At 32.4% G+C, this 14,128-nt stretch overlaps 3 protein-coding genes across 3 annotated transcripts; 1 reads left to right on the top strand and 2 right to left on the bottom strand.

The window, feature by feature from the left end:
* The first annotated feature begins 902 nt into the window (after positions 1 to 902).
* LOC129942929 (procollagen-lysine,2-oxoglutarate 5-dioxygenase) lies at positions 903 to 13,338 on the top strand. The gene is made up of 13 exons (XM_056052084.1): positions 903 to 1,177; positions 1,646 to 1,737; positions 2,582 to 2,721; positions 6,321 to 6,496; positions 6,555 to 6,910; positions 6,967 to 7,098; positions 7,159 to 7,280; positions 7,350 to 7,451; positions 7,507 to 7,632; positions 11,937 to 12,063; positions 12,119 to 12,406; positions 12,468 to 12,614; positions 12,676 to 13,338. Exons 1-13 carry the CDS (start codon positions 1,090 to 1,092, stop codon positions 12,958 to 12,960), a joined length of 2,181 nt encoding a protein of 726 aa, XP_055908059.1. The 5' UTR covers positions 903 to 1,089; the 3' UTR covers positions 12,961 to 13,338.
* LOC129942931 (immunoglobulin domain-containing protein oig-4) lies at positions 7,699 to 8,596 on the bottom strand. The gene is made up of 4 exons (XM_056052087.1): positions 8,336 to 8,596; positions 8,202 to 8,273; positions 7,992 to 8,141; positions 7,699 to 7,927 (listed from the first exon to the last, which is right to left on the bottom strand). The coding sequence occupies exons 1-4, from the start codon at positions 8,432 to 8,434 to the stop codon at positions 7,769 to 7,771; spliced, it is 480 nt and encodes a 159-aa protein (XP_055908062.1). The 5' UTR covers positions 8,435 to 8,596; the 3' UTR covers positions 7,699 to 7,768.
* LOC129942930 (immunoglobulin domain-containing protein oig-4) lies at positions 8,953 to 10,277 on the bottom strand. The gene is made up of 6 exons (XM_056052085.1): positions 9,739 to 10,277; positions 9,569 to 9,675; positions 9,433 to 9,514; positions 9,306 to 9,373; positions 9,169 to 9,244; positions 8,953 to 9,108 (listed from the first exon to the last, which is right to left on the bottom strand). Exons 1-6 carry the CDS (start codon positions 9,803 to 9,805, stop codon positions 9,026 to 9,028), a joined length of 483 nt encoding a protein of 160 aa, XP_055908060.1. The 5' UTR covers positions 9,806 to 10,277; the 3' UTR covers positions 8,953 to 9,025.
* Positions 13,339 to 14,128: the final 790 nt, after the last annotated feature.

The following is a 14,128-nucleotide window of genomic DNA, read 5'->3' as shown; positions in this document are numbered from 1 at the left end:
TTCATGTGCTGCGATTAATTAAATCGCCTAATATTTTTTATAAGTGAATTTAATTTTTAAAAAGTGAAGAGAAAAGCACAATTTAATAATTTAAAAAAAAGCATTAAATTTAAATTGAATACGTTAAAATTATTTTGCACTGCCATCTTGTGGCAAATAGAATCCCAACAAATCTTATTGAGTGAAAATAAAATTGGAAGAAAAATAAATGAGTACTTTTTGTATAGTATATAACAGCGTTGCCGGAAAAAATTGTTTGTGCCAAGCTAACAACAGAATGTGTGATTTTAGGCCAACAAAAAAGTTGGACCATTTTATGTGTGATTTTTAATTTTATTTGTTGCATCTCAAACTTTAAACAAATAATAACAATAAAATAATAGAAATAAATATATTAAATGAAAGAACTTCATTCAACGAGACATAACAAAAAATAATTAAATGCATCAAGAAATTTGACAATTACCAATATAAGTCTTTAGGTGGTATAAAGTGCTGGCAAGTTAAATCCTTTATTATTTATTATATATTTTAATGTTAAAAAAAACCCTTTCAGCTGATGCACTGTTACATGGTAAAACTTTTTAGTACATACAATCATGAATTCTTATATATTTGAAAACATTTGCTCGTCGATAACACTTTCCATATTTTCTAATTCCATCCAAGACCTTGTTGTATCCTGAGAAAACTTTGAATCGAGTTCTATTTTTGAAAATGTATTTTCCTAGAATGAGTTTAAAATGTTTAAGTTTTTAAGTACCGCAGTGCCATTTAAATTAAAAAGTGCACAAAGGTGCCACTCCGGCAACGCTGGTATATAATAATTTCTTGGCAACCATTTTTGTGTGAACTGTGAAGTGAGTTCGAGTTATTTCCATTTACAATAATTTCAATCGAACTCTTGAGCTCGTTTCGCTAGGTTGTAGTTGTTCGTGGCTCGTTCCCGGCTTGGTTTTTTAAAGTGTTTTGTTTTTCCTTTTGTTTTATCACAATAAACATGAGAAATTAAAATTTTGTAATTTGATATTAAAAACCTTTTTGTAGATATCTTGTATTTTATAAAAAATAGAAGTAAATTATTAAACCATGGGAAAAATCAATATCCAACTGAGTGTACTGTGCATTTTTATCATTGCAACAAGTAATCCAACTTGCTCCAAGGAAGCAAAATCTGGTGAGTTCATACTTCCTAACTAAAATATTCTTTAAATTTGTAATTGTAGTTTCTACCTACAAATATCTATGTTCATATATTTTAATGTTCTATCCAGATCTAGACTAGAAATCTATTTGTGATTTTATTTTGTATAAACAATAATTATAAATCGACTCATGAGAGATGGGGGCGCAGTTTGTGTTTGTACACGAAACTAAACATTTTGTTGAACGTCCGTTCCAGAAGAGAATGCAAAACATGATCTCATTTCTCTACTCGCATACCTACTCTATCCTTTCAATGCATGTGCCGCTGATAAATTGGCTAAATTAAAAAACACATTGCTTGAGTATGCAATTAAATAGCAGCTAGCATTCAGATTTCAGCGAACTCAAAAGCGTCTCCGTCTCCATCTGGTTACTTCTCTGTCCCATAAAATTGAATTCCCTCTATGTTGTTTTTTCTTTTTCATATTTTTCCTTCTAGGTCTGGAATCCATCAAAGTGTTCACTGTTGCCACAGAGAGAAATGATGGGTATCATCGTTATTTTCGATCAGCAAAAATCAACAACTTTGAGGTAAGTAAATGGGCGCCTTTGATATTAAAGTTTGGCACTTAATAAACCTAAAGCTCTATAATCCACATCACAATCCCATATTTTATATTAAAGCATTTTATTGTCCATAGTTGAACTCAGTCATCTGATTTATTAACTCCTGAAAATGAATATTTTAGAATACATATTTATGAGCTTCAAACAAAAATAAATAAGATAAGTTAAAAATCAAAAAATTCAATATGATAATGGTCCATATCATAGAATAAATTAAACTAGAACAGTTACCTATAAAGTAAAGTTTCTTGACCCTTTCTAAATTAACATAAATATCTTAGCTTTTTTACATATTTAATTCCCCGGCATCAGTTTCCAAATATATGTACATATACAAACAGTTTAAGTTTTTTTCCAGTGCATGGAATGGAATGATTGTGATGATGCACTACGCAGCCAGATGTTGTACAACATCTGGAATACGTATTTAAACTCATCCATATCCGGTCACTTATGAGTTTTTTAAAGATTAAAAAATCCCGACAGTATTACGTGACCAAATTATTGTTTTGCGTACAATACTATGGTTTTGTTTGAAAAATAGAACATGGTTTTCAAAATAAAGTTTTCGAATTGCTTTTGTGGAATGATAATGATAATATGGCATCAACCATAGTTTGACCTATGCGAGAAGAGGAGCAAGATTAAAATATTTCTTATCAGTAGGAGTGTGTGATCACGATGGCTCTTTTACTAAGTTGTTCTAGAATAACTATGTGACAGATAAAATTTGAACCATATAGATTAGGATTCTTATTAAATTTATGCAAGAAGAATTTAATTTTAATTATAATATACTTTTTTTTAGGTTACACCACTTGGAATGGGTATGGAATGGAAAGGTGGAGACATGAGTGGCCCAGGGGGTGGTTTTAAGATTAATCTTTTGAAAGAAGCTGTTGCTCCATTCAAGGATGACAACAATACAATCATTATGTTTACGGATAGGTATGCTTTAAGAATATACATATTTATATATTATGATTCTAATAGAAATGAGTGTAGTTGTATTCGTTTTTTAAAAGTTGACTCAAATAAGATCATTGTAGTACCCGTGGCATGATGGTTAGTGCGTCATGCAAGGGGTCTTGGATTCAATCCCTGCCTGTGCCACCTTAATTTAAACAAATTAATTTGCGCGGGTACTGCCTCTTGCGAGGAATTGACAAATCCTTCAAGAGTAAATCTTGTCATGAAAAAGTGCTTTCTCAAATTAGCCGTTCGGATTCGGCCTGAAATTGTAGGTCCCTTCTATTTCTGACAACAGTACTCGCACACAGGAATGGTTGAGAGTTGTAAGTCACTAGGCGCTGGTTCACAACGGACTGTTGCGCCACCCAATTTATTTATTTTTAAAATAGGATCATTTAATGGTAGGAAGATCAAAAAAGTCTGGCTTTATTATTTATTTGAAGATTTGATTTAACGACCCTAAGCTCGAAAGTGATTTCTTGCGCCCAAGAACCTTATGTTTCGCGCCTTTTATTTACTTCTAGGTATTGAACTTAAACTGACGTAATCTATGGCTTTGATTATGTTGGAGCTTTAATAAACCCTTAGAATCTTATCTCGAAGTTCAATATTGAATGGTAAATACAAATGTTTATACAAAAATCGCACGACAAAAAACAGCCAATTCAACTTTATCGGTGCTGATGTATAGGGTCATCCATTTTTCGGTTTCAAAATTAAAGCTAAATAAAACACAGCGATACATTTTTGATAAACGTGTATTTTGACATTGAGAGTGCAAATTATTGGGTAGGCTCAGATCACTTGACGGTAAGGAAAGTTTTAAATATCTGATTAGTAGATTAAATTTTTAGATCAGATTAGTATCCAATAAAGTAAGCCAAAAAAAATGTTTCTTACAATCAAGTCTACTTATGTATATCAATTTGTCAGCTGATTCATTTAGTGCCCAATTTTATTTGAAGTTTTGTGCAAATTAACTACCTGCCTTTTCTTACTTTTACGTTGACTACAAGCGAAGTCCATTATGTTGTCTGAACCTGCCGAATATTATTCGAATGGCAACCACGAGAATATTCGTAGCATGCGATTCGTTTGAGATAATTTTTACCCATTCAGTATAACTTGAGTTATATTGGTTTTAAATGCCGTTAGGATTATTCGTCCGAACATGGCGTAGCCCCTCAAAAAAAACGAACAGTGTTAAAAAGTCTTAATTGTCGTGTTGTGTGACTTGTTTTCAAGTCTTGTTAGAACCACATCTTCTACCGAAAAAGGGAGATATAACATGTAAGCAACATATAACAAGCAAAATAACATATATTTGTAATCAGCAATACTAACTTATGCAGCAGTAATATTTTTGATTTCCATCATCTTCAAATTTTTGTAACAGCTTTTACGTTATTTTTGTAATTTTAACACATTCCTCGCTTTCAATTTTATTAAGGTTTGGTCAACCAGAAAATTCCAGTTTAGTATAGTGTAATACAGTGCAGGTTTATGAAAACTGTCATGGAAAAAACGTCGTGCGTCTGATATCCAAAAAAAGAAAATAAAAACAATTAGGGGAATTGTTCAAAACAGAATTTTATAAAGGTTATTAAAATATTATTTATTAAATTATTGGATTAATATCCTATTTTAATTAAATACTGTACAAAACATTTGGATCTAGAAATTCCAACATTTTTCATTAAAAAAAAATTGTTTAGAATATCAAACAGCAAAATTATTTCTTTAGTTTGCTGAACGTTTTTGATATTACGTTATAATTGGTGGAAACAAAATTAACACTCTTCACAAAAAAGTAAATAACCTTTTATTTTATTTTTAAACGGCTGTGTTGAAACGTTAATTTCCCGATGGGCATAGACAGAATGGTGCTACAAACGATGTCTACATAGTCTTCAGACTTCATTATGCCCTTCACTTGTCGAATTGGCCCAAATTCTTGGCCATAGAAGCAGTCCCAGACCAAAGAAGAAATTTGTAATTTTTAATCATCTTTTGGTGTGGTGCTTCCAGACCTTCCTCCTGTTTGATGGCATAACCCATTTCCACTTTTAATGCTTCAACAAATAGTCGATTTTTGAATGGAATACCTCTTTGAAATTTCTTTTTGTGATGTTCTTTTTTTGAAAGCACTTAAAATTCTGGATTTTATTTTTTATAATATTTGTTTGCCGCAATTTTTAAAACTAAATCTTTTTTTCAATTTAAAAAGAATTCATCTTAAAAAACGTTTTATCGATCAAAGTCCCCTAAAACTAACTAAACAAATCAAGCAAGTATAAACTTACCAACCTCAAAATAAATCAGATTAAGTGTTGTAAAATTGAGACGAAAAGAGAATTGGCCACTAGTTGCAAATTTTTTGCACAGCCGAAATCAATTTTTTTTTTGTAAAAGTAGTGCATTTGTAGAATTTGCCTGTGGATCAATGCTTTAAGATTATGAACAATAAGGTTACACATTAAAAAGTCGAAAGCAATACAAATAATTTGATTGGGACAACTTTTATGTGTTATGAATGTTCGTTTTTAACATAGGCGGTGATAGTTGCAAAAGTTTTGCACAGTACTGTTATATATAAAAATACAACGCAATTTAAATAAAAAACAAAGCCTGACAAAGTTTAATTTTATTTGTTAACAAAATATAAAGGATTAATGACAGTTTTTAAAAATCTACAATCTGGTTCAGGATAAGTGTAAGTCAGTTCAGACGTTTTTTAATAAACGACAAACACTTTTCTGCTCAGTGTGATCAAGTGATCAAGTACAGCTGCTTGACAGACTTGCAAAAGCTTGAGTCAGTTAGTGACTTATTGGTTAAAAAAAAATAAGTCATGAGAAAGTTAATGGCTTATAATCTAAAACAATATAATTCATGAGCTAATGGTTAAATTCTAATAAGAAAAATTATAACGTGGAAATTGTTTCAGCTAGCACGATCAATCTATGCTTTGCAAAAGCTTGAAAACACGCATATTGATAATAAGATTCAATATTTTGGAAGCAATATTCGTTTGTAAGACGATTCATGGTTAAATTATAGACCAAACTGAAGATGTTTGACAGTAAAACAAAACACGAAACGTGCGTCAGCTTCTTAAACCAATGTTACCAAAAAGGTGATAGCTAAAATAACACCCTTTACTTTCGTTGATAATTGAATGATTATGTAGTCAAATTAAGCTGAATAATTTCCAATCTACCAATTAGCTCACGAATTATTTTTTTAAATTCATGAGTCCTTAACGTACTAATGACTTTAGTCACTAACTAAGTTATGAATTAATTTTTTTAATTCAAAAACCATCTACACACTTATGACTAAATGGTTTTTTAATTCAAAAACTCGAAACCCCAAGTTGACAGGTATCAAAAGGAAGCACTACCGACTTGATACCTCGAATTGAATGGATCTGTATTATTCGTTATATTTTTAAGATCCTATAATTCTGAAATATCAGATATAAGTAAGAAATAATTTAATACCAATAATTTATATGGACAAAGTTTAATATACAAATTTAAGCAATTTTTTGTAAATGCATTTATTTCTTTTAGCTATGATGTAATCTTCACGTCCACTTTAGACGAAATTCATAAGAAATTTAAAGAAATGGATGCTAAAATTGTATTCTCCGCCGAAAAGTTTTGCTGGCCCGATAAGAGTCTTGCATCAGAATACCCTACTGTTTCTTTAAAAGCATCTCGTTTCCTGAACTCTGGAATGTTTATAGGTAAGATCATATTTGTTTAAAAAAAAGTTAATTTCTAGGAAAAAAATTAAATTTGTAGGTTACGCTCGCAATATCTATGAATTGATTAAGCGCCCAATCGAAGATACCGACGATGATCAACTATTCTACACAAAACAGTTTTTGAATCCTGATCTTAGAGAACACCTTGGCATTAAATTAGATGTTGAATCAAAGATTTTTCAAAACTTGAATGGTGCTAAGGACGATGTTAAATTGGATGTGAATGTTAAAACCGGAGCTGGTGTCTTGCAAAATATCGACTTCTTGACAACTCCAAGCGTTATACATGGCAATGGACCAAGTAAAATTGAATTGAATGCTTTTGGAAATTACCTTGCGGGCACATTCAACGAGAAATGTATAATTTGCGAGGAAAATAGACAGGAATTAGATGTGTGTTTGTATACGAAAGTTTTATTGTTTCATTTCTAAAGATTGTCTTTTAATAGCTGGAAAAACTGCCAATTGTGACTGTAGCTCTTTTCGCCACCAAAGCAGTTCCATTCTATGAAGAATTCTTGGAGAAAGTACTAAACTTGAATTATCCTAAAACTAAAATCAATCTTTTGATTTACAGTGGTGTAAGTAAATCCTGATTTGAATTCGTTAAAAGAAAGTTATCTATGTTTTACCGTACATAGGTCGAATTCCACAATGAATTGTCGAAATCATTCTATGTGGCTCATGAGAAGGAATATTTAACTGCGAAACTAATTGTTTCCACCGATGAGATTGATGAAAAGCAGGCCAGGAAATTAGCCGTGTAAGTAGAATCTTAAAAATAAAAGATCCGAAGGTTTATTTCATAGGATTTGTTTTTAAATGCCCACAGCAATCAAGCAAATCAGAAAGACAGTGATTATATGTTTGTTGTTGACGCCGAGGTACATCTTGACGATCCTGGTCTACTAAAGCATCTTATGACATACAACAGGTAAATAAATTGATCCATCAACTTTACAAAAATTGATACCATTTTTTGTGTTTAGGAATTTCATGTCGGCAGTTATCACTCGTGACAATGAACTATGGAGCAACTTTTGGGGAGCCATATCAGACGATGGATACTACGCCAGATCACATGATTATGTTGACATTGTAAAAGGAAATATACTGTGAGTATTTTTTGTTTTTATTACTTAAATAAGAGCTGCACAAAATTAAAGCAAAACAAAAATAAAAACAAGAGCGGATACCTATGGCACGACTTTATTAAAAACTGTTATTTGTTCCAAATGCAAAAAAAAATCACTAATCAAAAGCAATAGAGAAATCAGTTTTGAAACTTCTTCTGTCTATCGAATACATATTATCTGCTGTGCATTCGTACACTCCTGCATCCATTTGTGTGGCAGGGTCTATTTCAATTTTAGATTTGACTCTGTCCTCTCCGATTCTCCATTCATGTACCTTGGTCAAGACAAATTGTTTTTAATCAAAGTCAAATTTCAAACCAAAAATATATTTGACTTACATGCATGTAGAGATGTTGAAATATCTCCGTTCCATCCTTGTACCAGGTTATATGAGGCCTTGGATTCCCCTTTGCCACACAGAGGAAAGCAATTTTGTGTCCCAAAACATATTCATAATCAAAATGAGACGCTTGCAAAATCTTAGCTCCCTTTAAATATATTTTGTGAAAATAATCACGCGCTTATTTTGTTTTATTAATTTTTCTTACATTATTGTTGTTGTAGTATTGATCCGATTCAGGATCTCTGTACTTTCCAGTAATAGGTAATCCAATTTGCACCTACCAAATATGACACTTAAAAATAAATCAAATTAAGAACTTATCGCTTTTTATGAACAAACTCTCGATTTGGTCCTTCCTCTTGTTCGACCTCTTCTAGCTTCGCACAAATTACACGTTAACACTAAGACTCCAATGAAAACTGCCAACCTGAGATTCATTTTGATTTTTTTAAACTCAAATTTTGAATTTGTTAATTCGAAGAGCTGCAGGCTATGGTCTCAGCAGTAAACTATGAAGAAAGAAAGACTGCGCGACTTTCGATTTGGACCAAACTCCGACAAATTCGAAATATAAATGGAATTAATCCAAATGCACAAAAAATCTCTGTATGTGATTGTTTTTTTTTTTGCTTTGATTAAATGGCAACCATCACCCCTTCCGGCTCACTTTAATTCAAACATACATTTGCACACACTTAAACAGATAGTTTAGTTTATTTTTATTTCAACAACTACCACGAATTATTGTTTCGGTTTCGCTTAAGCCCGCTGTTCTTCGCAAATGATATTGCCTGAATTAAATAATTGAGCCAATTGTGCAAGAGTTTTGTGTTGTGCCACTTGCAGAACCGCAGTAATAGTGTCCCCCCAATTGTAGCTAGAACATATAAAAATAAGTTGTGTGGCAAGCTTGATGGACCAAATTACTATTATTACAACTAAACAAAAAAATAAGATTTAATTTGGTTTTCGTTTATCTTTAAGCATTAAATTGCTATCTAATTGAATCTCTACATTGTATTACAAAAATTAAAAATTAATCATCACGTAATCAGTTCGAAATCCTCTCCGATCAATGGCGTAGATATTATCGGCTTGGCACTCATAATATCCTAAACAAAGTTTTACATAGAAGTATAAATTTTGTTTATTGCTGAGAAATTATAATTTACCTGCATCCATTTGGGTTGTTGGGTCTATTTCCATTTTCGATTTTATTATGTCACTATCAACCATGGATTCATGTACCTGGATATATATAAGAAACCTATTAATAAGTTGTTCAAATGAATCTAATTCAAGTCGTTACCTGAAAGAATCGATGCTGGTAAAGCTCAGCCCCATCCTTGAACCAAGTTATTGTAGGCCTTGGTTGTCCTGTAAAATTGAACAATTTGCCAATCTCATCAGACATTAGTTACAATGAAAATGCTTACCCTGTGCCATACAGAAAAATGTAATTTTCCTGCCAAGTGTGTAGTCTAATTCAAAATGAGAGGATTTTATAATTTTTGCACCCTAAAAGAAAATAAGTTAACGAGTCTGTCAATATCAGAACTTCAAAGTTCTCACATTCTCATGGTCGTAATAATTCACTGCGTCTTGTGTGCGGTGCTGAATTAACACTGGCTTTTTTCCGGTATAATTTCGCCGTAAGATCCCTCTTCCACCGACGGATCCTGTACAATTAAAAATACGATTCGAATAATGAATACTGCACTACTTAAGCACTTTGGACCTACTCTGAGCAATTGAATTGTTGTTTGCTAGCAGTCCCACAAAAACAAGTATAATTAAATAGTATTTCATTTTGAATGCAGGTTATTTTTTATTATTGTTTTCTTTTTTTTTGCAACTAGGATTATTCTTTTTTTCAACCGATAAATGCTTTTCTATCCACCTCTAATAGGCAGCTCGGAGCGAGCATCTCACATCTACTAAAAGGTTGTTACTAATTTCGCCCACACTCGAGAATCTGGTTTTGAATGTTCGTTGACCGTCTCCTTCGTTATTTTAGTATAGGGTTGTTTGGTGTGGTTATTTTGTTTTGCGTTGTGCTGGTCTCGCAGTGGTCGTCGACTAATGGGCTCGCATTTTGATTTAATTTTCACGCCACATATAAATTCAATTATTATTGTTTAAAGAGACTGAGTAGGGAGTTTGATTTGATGTGATTTGATTTAGTGGCGACTCTTGAAAGAAGCAGATGCACGTACAAAGTGCAATGGTCATGACTTTATGAGCATACGTAACAAGATACCTTAATATGCTTCGCAATTGCAATTGCCTGGCCAAGTACAATTTGTTTATATTAAGATAGTTTTTTTTTTTAACATTGAATATATTTCAAAATAAAAGGTAATATTGAAATGTAAATACCGTTTATTTTACAAGGAGGTTTTTCAACCATCCGCATTGCGTTTTTGACTATTTTTAATGTTATTTAAAATTGGCTATAATTCTTACCATTACAGTTTTTATAGCTGGCGTCTAGCTAGGGTGGTAATTTGACTTTGGATTCTCTTATAATTTGATTGCCTGACTTTAAGGGCTGTCAAATACTAGTATTGGGGCTCGTTAAGAATTCCAAACTATTTCATACTATGGGGCTTTGGAAATTTTAAACCTCTCAGGAATGTAATAATGCTTTTAGAAAATTATTTCAAAGAAGCAACTTCGTCTTTTGACTGAGTCCATTTGTTTTCCGTATCAATAGATGTATCGTTCTTATAAATTCAAATTAAAAAAATACTTCGGAAAGATTTTTTCGTCGTCTGCCAGGCTTCTTAATTATCTTTTTCTAAGGTTTTTGATGACTTTATTTTAAATTTGACTTCAAAATCATTCTATCGCCTCAAGTTCTTGAGATACTTACTTACTTACTAAAGGTGGCGCTACAGTCGTGTGTGAACTAGGGCCTCACCCAACAAACTTCTCCATCTAGCTCGGTCCCTAGCTAGATGTCTCCAGTTTCGCGCTCCAAGTTTGGTGAGGTCACTTTCCACTTATGCGCGCCATCTGATCCGCGGACTTTCTCTACTGCGCTGTCCTGTGGGTGTAGATTCGAAGACTTTCCGGGCCAGAGCATTGGTTTCCATGCGCTCTACGTGACCCAGCCATCTTTGTTTACAGTGGATCCTAGGTAGACGGTTAAACCCATTTTTGCGGCCTCTGCCTAAATACTCACAAAAGCCCCATTGACATCACGCTGAGTTCTTCCGATAATGTCAATGTTATCAGCATATGCTAGTAATTGGACAGACTTTTGAAAGATAGTGCCTCTAGTGTTGAAGTGTGAGCTCTGCACTATTCTTTCAAGCACGATGTTAAAAAACATCACATGACAGCGCATCACCTTGTCTAAAACCTTTTTTGACATCGAAAGGCTCTGTTAGTTGTTTTCAAACTTTATGGAGCAGCGTGAATTATCCATGGTTATCCTGCAGATCCTTGAGATACAGCTTTTTAAAATTCAAGGAAAATTATATTACTCTTTTAAATTCATGATAATTGTTTAATAAAATTATTAAAAATGTTCCAAATCTATAATCTCTGTCTTTAATATTCCGTTTAAACATTCCCAGTATCTTATTCGCCTTTTTAAAGATCCTCATAACTTGTGTGGCTTTATTTGTCCTACAATAACTTTGAACGACCTCTGTAACAATTATGTTGAAACGGTTTTAACCGCAAAATTCATATTTTTTACAACGAATTCTTCGTATAAACAAGATTATCACATCATTTTTTTTCAGTATCTCAATGTTGTTAAAAACGATTAAACGGAGTTCGGATTCCGAGTCAGAACAACAAATTTTAAATACAACGTATTTTTCAAAACCTTAAAACATTTATTAAAAATAAAGACTTGAGTCATCACAAAATTTCCGAAAAGTAAAAATGATTTACATATAAATTAATGTTATTTTTTTTATTAAAGTGGCATGTGGAACGTTCCTTACATTTCAAGTTGTTATCTTATCAAGAAAGACATTTTCAAGAAACTCAATTTCGACCACAAAGTTTTGGATGCAGATATGGCTCTGTGCGAAAATTTGCGCAACGAGGTAAGTTAAATAATATTTCGTAAAACATTTCATTTATTTTCTAACTTTTTAACAGGGAGTCTTTATGTACATAATCAATGATAGAGACTATGCTCATTTGGTGAACTGCGACAATTTTGACACAACCGTTGCTCGTCCTGACTTTTACACATTATTTACAAACCAAAAAGATTGGGAACAACGTTACATTCACCCAGAATACTATGAGCAACTGAAACCAAACAGAACTCATTTACAGCCATGCCCCGATGTCTTCTGGCTAAGAATTGGAACAGAACGATTCTGCCAAGATTTGGTAGCTATTGTGGAAAACTATGGAAAATGGTCTGATGGTAGCAACAAGGTAAATCAATATTGTAATTAAATTCGTTTGTGAATTTTTATTTGATTGAATAAAATTTAAGGATGCTCGATTGGAGGGAGGTTACGAAGCAGTACCAACTCGAGACATCCACATGAAACAGGTCGGTTTGGATGGAGTGTGGCTTAAATTTCTGGACCTATTTGTGCGTCCATTGCAAGAATCTATCTTCATTGGATACTTCCATAACGTATGTACACAAATTATCAGCATCTTGTTTTTGTGTTCTTATCAGAATTTTCATTATTTAGCCACCTCGCTCTTTGATGAATTTCGTCGTACGTTATCGACCAGATGAACAGCCTTCATTGAGGCCACATCATGATTCATCAACATATACTATTAATATTGCCTTAAATCGTGCAGGAGTAGATTACGAGGGTGGTGGATGCAACTTCCTGAGATATAATTGTTCTATCACAGCAACGAAAATGGGTTGGATGCTTTTACATCCAGGTCGTTTGACGCATTTCCATGAAGGCCTTAAAGTGACTAACGGCACTAGATACATTATGATATCTTTCGTTGACCCATAAGATAAATATTCGTTTTATTAGAAACATAACTTGATACTCGGATAGTTTTAAGAAAAAATCAAATGAAATTCGTAATAATATTCGCTATGCGCGTGTTCATAATGTAAGAAAATCGTAGATATAAAAAGCCAACGAAAAATTGTTATATAAATAAATTTCGAGCACGAAATAATCTGCAATTATAATAATTCATATTATTTGCCATTGATTTCATTCTTTAGTAAGCTATAAGGTCACGAATAGTAAATCAAACTTTGACATATGTATAACAAAACTTTTCGTTTTAAGATATAAACAAAATATTATGTGAATACGTTAGAAACATTTTGTACTTTTCTAGAGATAAGAAAACAAAATAAATCGAAAAAATACTCTAAACTTTATTTGTTTTGGCTCGCAGAGAAAAGGCAATAGCAAATGGCTTTATTGGAATTTAAAGTAGAGTTTTGTTCCCTTTGAAAATGTGTCTGCTATCCCGATCGAAATACAGTTTACTTACCACATTGCTACACCTTTTAACTGAGTATTTATAGCAAAAACAAAAGAGTACCTAATTAAAGGACAAGTTCCTTTTTCAAATAACAGATTCGTTTTAAAACAGTTAAGTTTCCCAATCACTGGCTATACTAAAAGATCAGACATAGGTTTCATTGAATTGTTAGAATTTCATATTTTTCAACTCCTTTAAATGTATATAGACAATATTTCCCAAACAGAATTAATTAAGTATTTCAAATTGAAGTTTAAACGACACATTAACATACACAGGCGTTTTGAATGCTTATTCTCTTCTAGTGAAATAAATGAATAAATACATCTATTTACTTAGAGTTAAGAATATGTGATGTATGGGGACTAAATACAAAGCACAAAGGTTTTTTGATTGGTATAGGGAAAGTTAAGTTGCTTTATACAAACATTTTAGTCTTCACTTATGACCCTAGATACAATTGGAAGTTCTTATGTGCAATGCGTTTCAGACAGCCTCTTTTGTTGGACATTTTAGTTAGATGATATCATAAAACATGGAACTCTGTGAATGATGAAAGATTTATAATACGGAGTTACATATTTAATGGTCTCGTATGCATACAAAAGACTTATATCAAACAAGGTAAAAACTCTTCAGCTAACTAACTGTAAGTACCAAACAGTGAAGCAATTCTTT

Source organism: Eupeodes corollae, chromosome 1, assembly GCF_945859685.1.
Source record: "Eupeodes corollae chromosome 1, idEupCoro1.1, whole genome shotgun sequence".
NCBI lineage: Eukaryota > Metazoa > Arthropoda > Insecta > Diptera > Syrphidae > Eupeodes > Eupeodes corollae.
The sequence above is the reverse complement of the archived record's forward strand: the minus strand, read 5'-3'. Positions and strand labels throughout refer to the sequence as shown.